This window comes from Schistocerca serialis, unplaced genomic scaffold (genome assembly GCF_023864345.2).
Source record: "Schistocerca serialis cubense isolate TAMUIC-IGC-003099 unplaced genomic scaffold, iqSchSeri2.2 HiC_scaffold_840, whole genome shotgun sequence".
In the NCBI taxonomy this organism is placed as follows: domain Eukaryota; kingdom Metazoa; phylum Arthropoda; class Insecta; order Orthoptera; family Acrididae; genus Schistocerca; species Schistocerca serialis.
In genome coordinates this window covers 142,731-160,002 of record NW_026048453.1, presented here as the reverse complement: position 1 = coordinate 160,002, position 17,272 = coordinate 142,731, and the positions used below count along the sequence as shown (strand labels likewise).

Sequence of the window (17,272 nt, the reverse complement as noted above, 5' to 3'; positions counted from 1 at the left end):
CATACCCCTACGTTACAAAAGCAAATTAGAGATACGTTAAGGAGAAGTAAACATCTTATGAAAGAGTTTCAAAAGAAAACCTTAATTAACATGAACCCTAGAGCACCTACGCTTAGAAGTCAGTTTAAGGTACACAAAAGTCAACACCCAGTTCGTCCCATTGTTAATGGAATAAAGAGCCCACATCACAAATTAGCGAGATTTTTACACACTAAAATTAAAGAAGCTTTTGTTTTTGAAAACAATTACTCTGTTAAAAATAGTGCTGATGTAATAAACAAGCTAAAATCAATAGAGATCACTTCTTCCTCTCGTTTGGTTTCTTTTGACGTTGTAAGTTTATACACCAATGTTCCAGTGGATATCACTCTTAAGATTATTGAAGGTAACATTCGACAACATAAAACTTTAAGTGAGCTACAGTTGTCGGAACTTATGTCACTACTGCAGGTTGTACTAGATTACAATTACTTTCAGTTTAATGGTAAAATGTATGAGCAACCATTCGGCTTAGCCATGGGTTGCCCGTTAGCTGGCATCTTTGCTGACATCTTTATGAATGCACTAGAAGAAAATTTCTTCAAAAACAACCCGACGTTAGGCAATAAGATTTCTTTTTATGCTCGTTATGTTGATGATATACTCATACTATTTCAAGGTTGTGACCAAGATCTACAACAACTGTTTCATGTTTTCAACAGTTTCCACGAGAAAATGAAATTTACAAAAGAGATACAAAATAACGAGAGAGAACTCAATTTTCTTGATTTGAAACTTAAGTTATCGGGTAACACCATTAGCTTCGACATTTTCCGTAAAGAAACTTTTTCTGATAATATTATTCCAGCAGATTCCTGTCATCCTCAAACTCACAAGATCGCCTTTTTTCATTCTGCAGTTCATCGCGCTGTGAGCACACCTTTAGCACAGAATTGTTTTGAAAATGAAATATTTTTATTAAAATCAATAGCCACTAACAATGGATACGACCCTAAATTAATTGACCAAATTGCTAAGAAAAAAACAGCTGTAAAATTTTCTACTTTAGGAGATAACAGGGCAAAGAACTATGAGAGTAATAACTTCATTTCTATTCCATTTTTAGGGAACGTTTCATATAAGATTAAAAGACTTTTACAGAAACAATACGGTTATAGAGTTGCTTTTTCCGTAAATAATAGCCTCAAACGTAGAGTAATTCATAATATTGGAGCACGAGAAGAACTCAGCACTAAGTCTGGTGTATACAAAATACTTGTAACGACTGCCCAAACTATTACATAGGGCAGACAGGTAGACCCATTAAAGTTAGGTATAAAGAACACAAGTTAGGTAAAAATGGGGAAAACGTATATAATTCCACTTTTGCTGAACATCTGTGGCTCTTACAGCACACGCCAAGAGAACTGGACGACGTAGAGCTGCTTCATGAAGCTGATAAAGGTGACAAACTAGACTTGCTCGAAGAATTAGAGATTTTCAAGCATCTGTCTCTAAAAGATGGTTTTGTTCTTAATGAACAGGTGCAGCTTCGAAACAAAAATTTTTTAGACAGTTTCAAACCCCTCATTGCCTTAATGTAATATAGTCTGGCTGACTAGGAGTTATTTTCTTGCTTGATGATGCCGGTGAAATGCGCTTTTCCTATCTTGTTGGGATCTACATATTGTGATGTTTGTTAATTATGAATTTCAATGTGTATGTGTGGTTAAATGACTACTATGTTTTATTTATACAGACAGATGGTTTCGTTTTATTAGAACATTTTGGTTGTTTCGCTAGTATGTATTTCACTGCCTACATTACGTGAGACTCTCGCGCATTACAGTAGTGCCCTCTCTCGTTAGATGTTCCAAGCGCAAGCTTTATCCGTTTGACACTAGGACACAGATAAATTTGGTTCTATATTTATAGTTTACATAAATGTCTTTAATTGGCGTGATACGCTTTATTTATTAAGACAAAGTTTGAATTAACACAACCTTTAATAATTTTGATGCGCTTATGTATGTATTTATGGATTGTAATATGCGCAAGTCTGGCACATGCAAGTGCCCTCTCTCGGCGAAACAATCTACCTTAGTGCCTTCACACTCGTGTCTCAACAGTTCATAGGCGAAGTAACATTGTTAAACTGTTCGCTTTGATCCTGTACCCATTACACATGTCGTACAAATGGAGATGATATTTTAATTACTGACGACGCCTTTTGGCATAATTGTTTCATTATTCTCCAGTGCATGATGTAATTTTAGTAAGTACTAAAGATTGTGTGCCTGTATTACTTTAGCAATTTCACCGTTATTTAAGCTTCTGTTTCTCACTTTCGTTGATATGGCTTTTCTAATGAATGTGTCTTTCTATTCAGGAAATGTACTTCTGATGAAGGTATATTTATATGTACCGAAACCTTGGTCAAGAATTTAATAAAAAATAATAAAAAAAAAAAAAAATTCTATCCTGCAACTGTTTTTGGCTGCCATCCTTTATTGTGAAGAATTTTAACAGTTGCTGCTGCAGCCATGTTTAAAATCTTGAAGTTCTGATATTTATAACAGGTACTGTGAAAATGATTTGAACTCCAGTTCTAACCTTAAAGATTTTCTCAGATATTTGTGTTTTTTTCTTTTCGTACAAAAGGACTTCACTATTTAGTGTCACATTGTTCTTACCTCATGTGATGCTATTCTTATAACTAATAGTCATAGAAATACAAAGAGGATGATATTTATGTAAGATATTTTTCTTGCTCAAAATGTTTTATGACTTTTTATTCAGTGTCCCTTGATCCACTGTGTAAGTGGAACAAATATTTACCAAGGAAAATAGCCAGACAGCCATATATTTTGCGAAGTTGTTTTATTTAAATGACAACCAGTTTTGAGATCTCATGAATGTTATCTTCATGCCCCTATTCACTCCATGTACAGACAATCAGATGGATCAATAATTGCATACTGGAGCTATCAATATCTGGAATCTGTTAATTCACTTTTGGATTTTTTACTTTGATGACTGAGCACACCTGCAGTCCTCAGACTGTAGGTGTGCTCAGTTGTGATCAAGTCATTGAAGTAGACACTCCCAAAATGAATTCATGGAATCCAGATATTAAAATTTAAATGTAAATGTCATGCGACTAGGGTCTCCCATCAGATAGACCGCTCGCCGGGTGCAAGTCTTTCGATCTGATGCCACTTCGGCGACTTGCGCGTCAATGGGGATGAAATTATGATGATTAGACAACGACAACACAACACCCAGTCCCTGAGTGGAGAAAATCTCCAACCCAGCCAAGAATCGAACCCAGGCCCTTAGGATTGACATTCTGTCCGCTACCGGGGTGGACATCCAGATATTGATGGTTCCAATATGCAAGTATCGATTCATCTGACTGTATAGCTGAGATGCTGAGTCGCAGACAGGTACAACGAAAGTCACAAAATAAGCTTTTGTTCAACGAGGCCTTTTCTAAAAATAGACAACAGACACAGTCATCTCCAGCTGCCAAAGACTGTGGTCATGTGTGTGTGAACTGCATTTGCATGTGTGTGTGTGTGTGTGTGAGTGTGTGTTTTATCTATTTTTGACAAAGGTTTTGTTGACCAAAAGCTTATTTTGTGACACTCTTTTATAATATTGTTACACTTCACCCAGGATTTTCCATTGTTTGATACATCTGAATGTCTATATGTGACTGAAGATGAGATTATTGAGATGCCAAAACTAGTTGTTGTCTAAATAAAATAACTTCTCAAAACATACAGCTATTTAATGATTTTCTTTGGTAAAAAATTTTATTCAGTAGGTCACCACATGCTGCCATAGCTCTGTGCGTGATGAAAATGTGATGATGCAAGTGAATTTTTCAAGATAACACAATTGACTGTGAGGCAAAGGGGACTTAGAACAGAATCATGACTCATTTAAACATCCTCAAATGTGCTGTATTCTGTATTTGTAATTACAGAGAACCTTATTGGCAAGTACATCTTTGACTCAGATCAACTAATGAAAACCATCCATACTTTCAGGCTAGCAAAAATTTCCAGTGCTAACTTCCCAAAAGACATCAAAGCATTGATAATTTACTTGTGTAGTAATTTGTTAACATCGAGTACAGATTTAAGTGTCAGGAAGTCGTTTCTGAAAGTATTTGTATGGAAGTGAAACATGGACAATATATAGTTTAGACAAGAAGAGAATAGAAGCTTTCAAAATGTGGTGCTACAGAAGAATGCTGAAGATTAGATGGGTAGATCACACAACTAATGAGGAGGTATTGAATAGGATTGGGGAGAAGAGAAGTTTGTGGCACAACTTGACAAGAAGAAGGGACCGGTTGGTAGGACATGTTCTGAGGCATCAAGGGATCACCAATTTAGTACTGGAGGGCAGCGTGGAGGGTAAAAATTGTAGAGGGAGACCAAGAGACGAATACACTACGCAGATTCAGAAGGATGTAGGTTACAGTAGATACTGGGAGATGAAGAAGCTTGCACAGGATAGAGTAGCATGGAAAGCTGCATCAAACCAGTCCCAGGACTGAAGACCACAACAGCAACAACAACAGTGTTTCCACTTTGCTTAGAAAGTGGATAGATTTCATAAGTTTTTGAGATGTGTACAGAAATGTTAGCATGTCTTCCTTATTTCCCCTCCCTCGGGTCAGAACACTTAATTTTCTGGGGAATTCAAGATTATATGTATGTGTTACTAACATTTGTCTCTTTATGTTGCATATTTTACTTAGCATCTACACACTACCAAATGTCACCACAACACCACTTACAGGAATATGATCAGATGTACAGTCATATACCATAGTGACTTTTTCATGTGTGAATCAGACAGGTAATTGTTGAGGTGTACAGTGATAATGTCTTTTGATAAATACAGATGTGAAATTGATGTACAGAGTTTGAAAATAATAATGCAGATGAGCATGATGAATATTTGTGTGTTAGCCAAATTTGCACTTGATTTGGTTTCCTGTGCTAGATCATTAAAGGTCCTAAAACATGGAGTCAGTTGATGGTGTGAAGAAATGAATGAGGTCATTGGGGGTAGATAGGAAGCTCAGTTGTGAGTTTGCCCAGGAAAGTGAGTGTCAGTCTTTTTGGAAGAGCCATATAAACATTCATTTGAAGTGATTAGGCCAACCATGTAAAGTTTAAATAAGAAAAATAACCTAAATCCTGCTTCTCCTGAATATGAAGTCAGTAGCATTAACTAACTGCCTTGGCTTATTCATGGTACGTAACTTAAAACATGTGTTCATGATGGGTAATGATGTGGTTATGAAGCATATTATACAAAATGTATGACAATGTGTGCTATACACAAGGCCTGACGTGATATGATTGTGGATTCAATTTGGCACCTAGCGGTTTGCACTCATTTGGGTGACTTGTGTGGGTACCTGTCAGAACCACAATAGATGTTCAAAATCCAATTATGTTTCAGTTATTATTGCTACATTACTCCTCCAGGCTATCAGAGTCTTGTCTTCCTCTCACTTCTTAGTAAGTATCAACTTGTGAAATTTACAGAAAATGTAGAGGATTTTTTCTCATTTTCAGGGCTGTATACCGAGATGCTGATATTTATTTGCTGGATGACCCACTGTCAGCTGTAGATACCCATGTTGGAAAACAATTATTTCAGGAGTGCATTGATGGTTATCTTAAGACAAAAACACGAATCTTAGCTACTCATCAACTACAATATCTCAAGAGTGCTGATGTAATTGCCATAATCAATAATGTGAGTACTTATAGTTTAACATATATCTTGTATATAAAACATTGCCAAGTATTACACAAAGCAGGTACAAGTTTCCCTAATAACTATTACCCACCAATTTTCTATTCAACTGATGTGTTATCACTAGGAATATGTTTGGAGTTCTTTTTTAAAATTTCTTCCTGCAGTCTCCCCATAGTCATAGACTCATTAGATAAAAATTTTGACTTCGTATGCCACATTTGCCTATGGAATGACGGATGGATAACAAAATATACACACCAAAAAAAAAGTTCTGAGAGTTGCGGAACCTGTACAGAGAATTGGAGTAGAGATCAACATAAACATCATTTCCGCCATTTTTATTGCATGCTGTACCACTATACAGCAAGACCTTCAGAGGCAGTGGTCCAGATTGCTGTACACACCCTTACCTCTAATATCCAGAAGCACATCCTCTTGCATTGATGCATGCCTGTTTTGTCATAGCATACAATCCACAAGTTCATCAAGACACTGTTGGCTCAGATTGTCCCACTCCTCAACGGTAATTCAGCATAGATCCCTCAGAGTCATTGGTGGGTCACGTCGTCCATAAACAGCCCTTTTCAATCTATCCCACGCATGTTTGATAGGATTCATGTCTGGGGAACATACTGACCACTCTAGTAGAGTGATGTTATTGTCCTGAAGGAAGTCATTCACAAGACGTGCATGATGGGGGCGTGCCGTTATGGTTGCACTATCTGTCAGAGGATGGGATTCACATATCGTACAGCTGTTACAGCGCCTTCCATGAGCACTAGCAGCATATGTTGGCCCCACATAATGCCACCCCAAAACAGCAGGGAACCTCCACCTTGCTGCACTCGCTGGACAGTGTGTCTAAGGCATTTAGCCTAACCGGGTTGCCTCCAAACGCAGATCCAATGACTGTCTGGTTGAAGGCATATGCGACACTCATTGGTAAAGAGAACATTATGCCAATCCTGAGCGGTCCATTTGGCATGTTGTTGGGCCCATCTGTACCGCGCTGCGTGGTGTCATGGTTGCAAAGATGGACTTCCCCATGGACGTCGGAAGTGAAGTTGTGCATCACGCAGCCTATTGCACACAGTTTGAGTCATAACACGATGCCCTGTGGCTGCATAGAAAGCATTATTCAACATGATGGCATTGCTGTAGGGTTTCTCTGAGCCATAAGCCATAGGTAGCGTCATCCACTGCAGTAGTAGCCCTTGGGCGGCCTGAGCGAGGCACGTCATCGACTTCCTGTCTCTCTGTATCTCCTCCATGTCCGAACATCATTGCTTTGGTTCACTCTGAGATGCCTGGACACTTCCCTTGTTGAGAGCCCTTCCTTGCACAAAGTAACAATGTGGAAACAATCGAACTGCGGTATTGAGCGTCTAGGCATGGTTGAACTACAGACAACACAAGCCGTGTACCTCCTTCCTGGTGGAATGACTGGAACTGATTGGCTGTCGGACCCCCTCTGTTTAATAGGTGCAGCTCATGCATGGTTGTTCACATCTTTGGGCGAGTTTAGTGACATCTCTGAACAGTCAAAGGGACTGTGTCTATGATACAATATCCATAGTCAATGTCTATCTTCAGGATTTCTGGGAACTGGAGTGATGCAAAACTTGTTTTTTATATGTGTATCTTAAAAATCACATATAACAAGATGTTCATCTGCTCCTCTTCTTTCTTGTTTCATTTCATTGAGCCACTGTCTAAAGACCTTCAAACATTATATTCTTGATGTAGTTAACAACATAATTGAAAGAAAGTTTACTCCTCAACAGCAGTCTGGAAAATCATGATGCAGTCAGATATTGCTCCTCATGGTTTGAACAGGGTAAGATCATGTAAAGGGATATGGAAACCTAACACGCATGGAGGACTAGAATACAGTTGTAGGGGAAGGAGTAGAAGGAAGGATTACATGAGAATATGGGCCTGGTGCTAGGAATGGGAGAGGAGAAAGACTAATAGAGTTCTGCAATAAATTTCAGCTAGTAATAACAAATATTCTGTTCAGAAATCACAAGAAGAGAAGGTATACTCAGAAAAGGCCAGGAGATGTGGGAAGATTTCATTTAGATTACACCATGGTCAGGGAGAGATTAAAAAATCAGATACAGGATTGTAAGACATACCCAGGAGCAGATATAGACTCAGATCATAATTCAGTACTGATGAAGAGTAGTCTGAAGCTTAAGAGGCTAGTTCAGAATAATCAGTGCACAGAGAAGTGGGATACAGAAGTTCTAAGGAATGAAGAGATACCTGATGATAGCAACAAGGTCGATTGCCGAAATATTGTGTCCTTTGTACACTCACACCAGGATGTTCATCCGAGATTTATTTCGTAATGAAGAGATACACTTGAAGTTCTCTAATGCTACAGACACTGCAAAATAATGGATAGTTCAATAGGTAGTTCAGCTGAGTAGGAATGGACAACTCTAAAAAGGGCAACTACAAGAAAACTGCAGATTGATGAGAGAAGTACGTACAAAAATGTTCAGGGAAATTCAGGAATACAGAAATACAAGTCACTTAGGAATGGAGTAAATAGGAGGTTCAGGAATGCTAAGGTGCAATAGCTGCATGAAAAATTTGAAGAAATTGAAAGAGAAGGACTGACTCAGCATACAGAAAAGTCAAAACAACCTTCCATGACATTAAAAGCAAGGGTGGTAACATTAAGAATTCAATGAGAATTCCAGTGTTAAATGCAGAGGAGCTAGCAGACAGGTGGAAAGAGTACACTGAAGGCCTCTGTGAGGAAGAAGATTGTCTGATGATGTGATATAAGAAGAAACAGGAGTTTGATGCAGCAATGATATGGGGTCCGGTGTTAGAATCAGAGTTTAAAAGAGTTTCAAAGAATTAAAATCAATTAATGTAGATCAGATAGTTAACATTCCATCAGAATTTCTGAAATCATTGGGGAAGTGGCAACAAAACAACTATTCACATTGGTGTGTAAGGAGTATGAATCTGGAGATACACCATCTGACATTTGGAAATACATCGTCCACACCATGGTGAAGATTGTAATGGCTGACAAGAGTGAGAATTGCACAATCAGCATAACAGCTCATGCATTCAAGTTGCTGACAAAAATTATATATGGAAGAAGGGTAAAGAAAATTGAGGATGTGTTAGATTAGAATCAGTTTAGTTTTAGGAAAGGTAAAGGCACCAGGAGGCAGCTCTGATGTTGTGTTTGAATCAAGACACATTCATAGGATTTGTTGATCTGGGGAAAGTGATCGGCAGTGTCAAATGGTAAAAGATTTTCGAAATTCTGAGGAAGATTCAGATGAGACAGGTAATACACAATATGTATAGGAACCAAGAGGGAACAATAAGAGTGGAAGACCAAGAACAAAGTGCTCAGATTAAAAAGGTTGTAAGACACTACCGTTAATATATACATTGAAGAAGCAATGACAGAAAGAAAAGAATGGTTCAAGAGCGAAATTAAAATTCAAAGTGAAAGGACATCAGTGATAAGATTCATTGATGACATTGCTATCCTCAGTGAAAGTGAAGAAGAATTACAGGATCTGCTGAATGGAATAACTGATGAGTACAGAATGTTGATTGAGAGTAAATCGAAGAAAGATAAAAGCAATTGGAAGTAGTAGAAATGATAACAGCGAGAAACTTAACATCAGAATTGGGGATCACAAGGTAGATGAAGTTAATGCTTTCTGCTCTCTAGACAATAATGTAACTCATAATGGATGGAGCAAGGAGGACTTAAAAAGAGACTATCACTGGCAAAAAGAGCATTCCTAGCCAAGAGAAGTCTACTAATATGAAACATAGGCACCAGTTTGCTTTTGTTGTACAATATTACTTTTATTGTTAACCGGTTTTCGGCTTACAAGACCATCTTCAGACATTTACTGAGTATTATCACCAAGGAAGTTATAATGTTTGCAAACAACATTGGAAGAGAAGTAAGGCATCCAGACTGAAGTAGAAACATACAGTAAGTAACATATTTGAGAGTGTGGTGGTAATGCAATGAAAAATTAGAAATTGAACATTACATAAATAGCAATGGAGTAGACAGGAAAACCTTTAACACAAAATAGGAATAGCATGCCTACATAACAGTTTCTATTAATAAACAAAACTAATAAAATAAAATAAAATTAGTACTAGACAAGGCTACATCAGGAGGTATGAAACATGAAGAATGATACCAAAACCAATTAAAAGAAGAGACAATTATCAATGTAACTACAGAATACATAAGGAACTTAAGCAATATCAATAAGATAAACAGAAATAAATAAATGCAGGAAAATGGAGGCATTTGAGGGAACCTACAGTAAATGCAATCTTTGAGAGTGTGGTGGTGCTGCATTTTAACATTAACATTATAATAAAAACAGTGGCTTAATTACAATGTTAAGCTGAAAACCGGTTGACAATAAAAGTAATACTGTAGAACAAAAGCAAACTGGTACTTTTCATTTATTATAATGTTGTTCTACCAAGAAATGATGGAAGATTCTGTTAGCATGAAACATAAGCCTTAATTTTAGGAAGAAATTTCTGAGCATGTATATTTGGCACACAGCTTTGTATAGTAGTGAAACATGGAGTGTGGGAAAACCAGAACAGAAGAGAATTGAAGCATTTGAGATGTGGTGCTACAGAAGAATGTTGAAAATTAGGCTGACTGGTAAGGTGAGGAATGAGAAGGTTCTCTGCAGAATTGGCAAAGAAAGGAATATATGGAAAACACTTAACAAGTAGAAGGGACAGGATGATAGGGCATCTGTTAAAACATCACAGAATAACTTCCATGGTACTAGAGGAAGGTGTAGAGAGTAAAAACTGAAGAGGACGGCAGAGGCTGGAATACATCCAGCAAATAACTGAGGATGAAAGTTGCAAGTGCTACTCTGAGATCAGGTGTATGGATGCCCATACAATAGTTTGCAGAGGACGAGGGCCTCAAAACAGTGTGATTGCTCCTATGCATTGTAATATTTACACCTATGGTCAGCTGATTACTCAATACTCAGCGCAATACACAACACTCCAGGCATTTCATCTATAATGATGATATGGCAGAGGCTGCCAAAGTGAAGACGTAGAAGTCTGACGAAGTGAAGATGTATGAAGATGTAGAAGTCTGCCGAAGTGAAGATGTATGAAGATGCAGAAGAAAAGTGACTTCATCTTTGGATACACAAGTCCTTTATATGAGGTCTGTCATCTAAGCCCAAAACCCATTAAGACTCAGGTGTGTACATTTCACTTATGGAATAGAGAAATTAAACATGAATTGGTCATCATATGGCAAGGTAAACAGGTTCGGCATTGCCAAACACCTATATATATGAATGTTACTTTTGACCATACACTGTCCTTCAAGGCACATTGCCATAACACCAGGCTGATGGTCAGTGCAGGGAACAATATTTTGAGGAAGCTCACAGTCACCACCTGGGGAGCTGGTCCTCACATTCTGAGAACTTCCGGTGTTGCTTTGTGTGTGTTAGCTGCATTGTATGTTTCACCTGTATGAAGTGTAACTGCTCATGACAAGTGGGTTGACACTGCATTCTATGAGACCATCCAAATCATGTTGTAATCTATGAAACAAACTCTACTAGATAAACTCTACCTGATTGTTGGAAAAGCTCCCCCCTATATCAGAAAGGCTGTCACTGCCAATGTGCGGAGGGCAAAGCAGATCAATGATCCACATCATCCACTGCATGATCACCAAGTTGTAGTCTGTTGATTGAAATCTGGAAAGAGCTTCATCACTGGGACTCGACCACTGGAGGGAACACCAGAGCCTGACCACATCACCAAATGGAGGAGTAAGGTGATGCCAGTTATCCCTGCAAAGGAAGAGCTGTCTTCAGGAAATGATCTACATTAGCCTGTTTGGAGATCACTGTCATCTTACAGTGGACATCCCTCATTGCAAGATAACCATGCAGTTGATGAAGACATGTCTAGTGAGTGTGGAACAACACAAAATCCACACCAATTTTCCATATGTTCTGTACTAGAATGACCTTTCACAACACAGGACTTAATCAAGGCAAATAACAAAGCCATCAGAGTTGCTACATTCTGGAAATGCTGACCAGGCACAGAAATGACGAATGAATTGAAATTTTTCTGTGCTTATTGACAATATTCCCTACATGTACTAGTAGTAACAGAAATCAAATTCTTGACAAAAGTAAACCATTATAATGCTTAATTAATTTACCTCCTCACAGGATTTTTTTAAATTTTTTACATTGTTATTATGCTCTGATGATGTAAACCCATATTTTTGTTACTATCTGTTTCTTTGGTTGCACCAAGGTCCACAGATATCACAAATTGTCTGGGTGGTAACATTTTACACACTGACTGTTGTTGGATGAATTAAAAGTTCCCTTTGTTTTGCTTTCATTATAAGACAGTTTTGACTGTGCACCCATTTTCAGTGTATGCATAAGTGTAACCCATCAGAATGGTTCTACAAAAATGAGCCAATGCCCAAGAACTCATTAGTTTGCAAATGTAATAGTGTAATCATAGAATGTTGTCCACATGATCAGATGTCACAAAGTGTTGTCTTCAACTCTGACCCACATAAGGCCAATCTGACAGGTTTTAGCTGTGCATATTTTTAAAAATGGAACTGTAACACCAGCACAATAAAAAGAAGCTCAATCTTATCCAATGACAGCCATTGTGGTAAAATATTATTATTCTGTTCTCCACCCCTACTTTTGGTGTTAAGTTTCTACAACAACCTAGTACACTCTTAGCCCTATCTAACAAATGTGTTATGTAGTAGACTGAAATCCTACAAAAAAGAACAACTTTTGTGCATGGGAATAGGGCTCACAAGTGACCAATGATATAAAATAAATCTCTGTTTTCTGTTATTATAATGAGCAATACTCTTTACGATTGCATAAACACACACACTGAAACAGTCCAACACTATAATTATTATGTTATTCTGATTTCTTTCAGGGAAGAATAGAGTATCAGGGCACATTCAGTGACATCCTGACAAATGATTCCAGTTTTTCAAATTTGCTTGTTAGCAGCCAAGAAGAGTCAGAAAAAGTAATGGAAAATGAACAAAGGCTTTTACAAAAACAGATGTCTGTCTCATCTGTGAATGTAAGTTGCTTGTATTTCCAACTATCGCATGTATTATGAGTGCTGAAGCAAGTAACATGTTTACTTCATATCGGCACACACTCAGCTGCAGAGTGAAAATTTCACTCTGGAATTACCCCCAAGCTGTGGCTAAGCCATGTCTCCACAATATTTTTTCTTCGATGATTGGTAGCTCTGCAAGTTTTGCAGGAGAACTTCTGTGAACTTTGGAATACAGGGGTTGAGGTACTGGTGGAATTAAAGCTGTGAGGGCAGGTCATGAGTCTTGTTTGGGTAGCTCAGTCGGTATAGCAGTTGCCCACAAAGGAAAAGATCCAGAGTTCGAGTCTCCGTTGAGGACACAGTTTTAATCTGTCAGGAAGTTCCATGCTCATGTAATGTGTGAGGACTGATTCAAATACTAGACCCTTAAATATTTTATGAACATGAAACTAATCATCTGCAAAGTAACAACACTTGTGACAGATTGGGAATATATTCTGCAAGATACCATTACCATAAGGACAGACAAATGTTTAATTTTAAAAGCTTTTATAACCTTTTTTCAGGACATATATGGGAAACAAGTTTTCTATCTTTCACCTGATTGAAGAAGTAACTTATTAAAAATTTTAAAAAGCTGTGTTTTCAGCTACACTTTTAAAATGTTGTATCTGCTTTTAGTAGTTGGTGCATGCCCATTCATTCTGATAAGAGAAAAGTGCACCACAGGATGTTTAATAATTAGTACACATTCTTTTCTATATGTAAGAACTGAAAAAAATTAATAGTCCTAGAAATTTTTCTTTTTTCGTTTCTGAAAATCATGTTTCTTCTTTTCTAATAGCAATACTTTAATATGTAATAATTTTTCTGGTACTCTCTTCTTTTAGTAATGCTATAGGATTTATAGTTCTTTTTTTTCCTTTTAAGAACAATGCATTTTTATTTAAAAACTCATTTGACAAGAAAATTGCTAATTTTCAGTGAGCTAGTACAGAAAATACACTGACAGGAAAAAAATCGCATCACCAAGAAGGAGTTGTGCGACACAAATGAAAATTGGTAGGCATGTTTTTACATCTGAAAGATAATTTCTATTCAAATTTTGCACCAGTTGCATAAGAATGGCACTAGTTGTGTCACTTTGAGGATGCAAATCAGGTTTTCTTTAAATACATGCTTCAATGGTCAGGAGCCTTAGTTACCTTTGAGATTGGGTGTGGCGAGTTGATGTTAGTCATGAATGCCTTTAAGGAGACAGACACACCTTTATCAACACCTCACTAAGTTTGAATGAGGTCATGTAATAGGGCTATGAGGAACTGGATGTTTTTTCTGTGGTATTACAGAAAGATTTGGCAGAAACATAGTCTCAGTACGTGATTGCTGGCAGAGGTGGTCACAGGAATGTACAGTCGCAAGAAGATTGGGTTCCAGATGGCCATGTGGCACAGCCAAGAGCGTTCAGTGTGTGGCTCTGGCATGTCATACCGCATCTGAAGCAGCAAGTTGAGCAGCAGTTGGCACCACAGTTATACACTGAACTGTTATAAATTGGTTACCTCAAGAACAGCTCCAAGCCAGATGCCCCGTAACTGCATTCCACTACCGTTTGTGACTTAAGTGGTGTCAAGCAAGAGGTAATGGATGGCAGGGTGGAGTTGTGTTGTTTTTTCTGATGAAAGCTGGTTCTTCCTCAGTGCCAGTGATGGCCGTGTGTTTTTAGAAGTAGGTCAGTTGAGGGCCTGCAGCCAGCCTATCTATATGCTAGGCACGCTGAGCCTACATCTGGACTTATGGTCTCAGATGCGATTTTGTATAACAGCAGGAATGCTCTAGTGGTTATCACATCCACCCTGACTGGAGGGGGAGGGGGGGGGGTTTAACAGGATAATGCTCACACCACTGTCAAAATCCAACATGGTGTACAGAGAGTTGACGCGGTGCCTTCGCTTGCTCGATCACCAGATCTGTCTTCTCCAATTGAGTACGTATGGGACATCATCGGACGACAACTACAGTGGCATTCACAAAAGGCATTAACCACCAATGTATTGACTGACTAAGTGCAACAGGCATGGAACTCCATCCCACAAACTGACATTCAGCACTTGTACAATACAATACATGCATATTTGCATGCTTGCATTCACCATTCTGATGGTTACATTGGTTATTAGTGTACCGGCATTTCATATTTGCAGTGGCTTATTTCACTTACATTAACTCGTGATCTTGCAGTGTTAATCACTTAAATATGTTACCTCGACAACTGTATTCCAAAATTTAATTACTCAACATTATTTTTTTTTACTTTGCATTATTTTTTGGTGTTGTGCTTTTTTCCAACAGTGTATATGTTGTTAAAACTGATGAGGTAAAAAAAGTATACAATAATACAAGCAATAACATGAGTCTGCAAATGAGCCACCTGCAAGACAATTAAGAATGTTTAGTTAGGAACAGCCACTTACTTCAGTATGAAACATGGATGTTCACAGAAATTTATTGAACAGGGAACATAATTCCAAAATTGCCATTTTTAATAAAAATGTTGAGTGAGTTTGGAAAGTGTACCCCAAAACTTAATCGGACAGGAAGTATACGAAACATTTTGCATGTCAAAGGATCAATTGTTTCAACTCAATATTTCTTAAGGTATATTACCTTGAAACCTAAAATGTGAACATACTCAATTCATGTACGAAAAGACATCTTTTTGTATTATCAATACGAACACAGGATCTACCTTTTGGATTTAACCATCTGAAATTACATCCCCTATGTGATGAAGTCCAGTGTATCCAACTGCTGGTTACCTTTTATATATATATAAACGTACCAGTAAAAGTACCAGCAGTACTCTTTGATATGGAGAAACTGGATATAAACTTCAAAAATGATTATTCAGTTTTGATGTCATCTGTAACACTTTGTTTGCTTACTATTCCAAGTCTTCAGTTTTCCAAAGTTCACTGGCATTTATTTTTTTATTTTATTTATTTATTTGGTCCTGTTGATTACATATTATACAGCTAGTGTACAAGCAATATAGGACAAGTCAATTGATGCAATTAGAGTAGTACATGAACATTTATACATCATATTGCACAGACATTTGTTTATTTATCAAGAACAATTACTTGCCTGCAGTATTAAAGCCTGCATTATGCCAAAAACAGTTTAAGTGACTGTTTAAAATAGTAGAATAAGTGACAGTGCATATTTTTACGCAACTGACATATATAAGCAAGTAAATTTTCTTCATGGTCATGGTTTGAATTGAATACAAATTTTAACTGCATTCCTTAAGAAGAGGTTTAAGTGAATGATCAGGAGAGTGGGATACATGGGAGTTCACATTTTCTCGTAATGAAACAGATAAATTTACATTTCATCACCACAATTTCAGTTAAACTACAAGTAACAGCATCACACTTTATCTTTAAGGGAGTGCTTTTCATAGGCAGTTTCCCCCACTCTTAAACCTTATAACTCTAAGTATTCATTCATTTTATAGAAAGTTTGTTCAATGAGGATTAATTTTAGTTTCCTTTTGAAAACCTGTACATTATGTATTTCCTTTTTTATATTGATGGGGAGCTTATTGAAGACCTTTATACCTGACTCAGTAACTCCCCTATGTACTTTAGTGAGAGTTGCAGAGCCTTGGTGAAAATTTTTCATGGTTGTGGATCTCATAATTTTTCTGAAGTAATTCCCTGTTGTTGGCTACAAATAACATCAGTGAGTATATATACTGACCTGTGATGGTAAGTATCCTGAGCGATTTGAAGAGACCTCTGCAAGATGTCTTATTAGGACCCCACATATTAGCCTCGCTGCTCGTTTTTGTATTCTGAAGACTTTTTCAACACCAGCAGCATTTCCCCAGAAGATTATGCCATAGGAGAGAATAGAATGGAAATATGCAAAATATGACAACAACATTATTTCTCTGTCTACTAACTGATGGAGAGCTCTTAGTGCAAAGCACGGTGAGCTAAGTTTCTTGACCAGTTGATCACTTTGTTCTTTCCATCTTAGGTGACTGTCTATCTGGATTAATTAACGTATTATGAAATCTGTTTTGAAATTTACACTTTTGGGTTTAGGATGAAGCATAACTTAAGCCACTGCTAAAGATGGTGAATGTGGGAAACCACCCTAAACAACATCAATTTGGGCAGTACAACTCACTCTTTAACAGCCCAAGGCTGAACTAAGAAAGATGACACATTACTGTGCAGCCAGGAAAGCTGAACTGCTGAATTCATATTTCCATAACTACACTATGTGCTGTGGTGCACTCCATGGAGTTTGGGGAGGTCTCCATCCCTGCAGTGGAGAAATTTTTGACATT

General features: G+C 37.6%; 1 protein-coding gene across 1 annotated transcript in view; it reads left to right on the top strand.

Annotated features, from left to right (window-relative positions):
• The window catches only part of LOC126452249 (ATP-binding cassette sub-family C member 4-like), a 216,804-nt gene that overhangs the window by 107,318 nt on the left and 92,214 nt on the right, over positions 1-17,272 (top strand). Inside the window, exons 10-11 of the mRNA XM_050091041.1 lie at positions 5,583-5,766; positions 12,775-12,927. Coding sequence (XP_049946998.1) covers positions 5,583-5,766; positions 12,775-12,927 — 337 coding nt within the window. The remainder of the gene's footprint in view (positions 1-5,582; positions 5,767-12,774; positions 12,928-17,272) is intronic.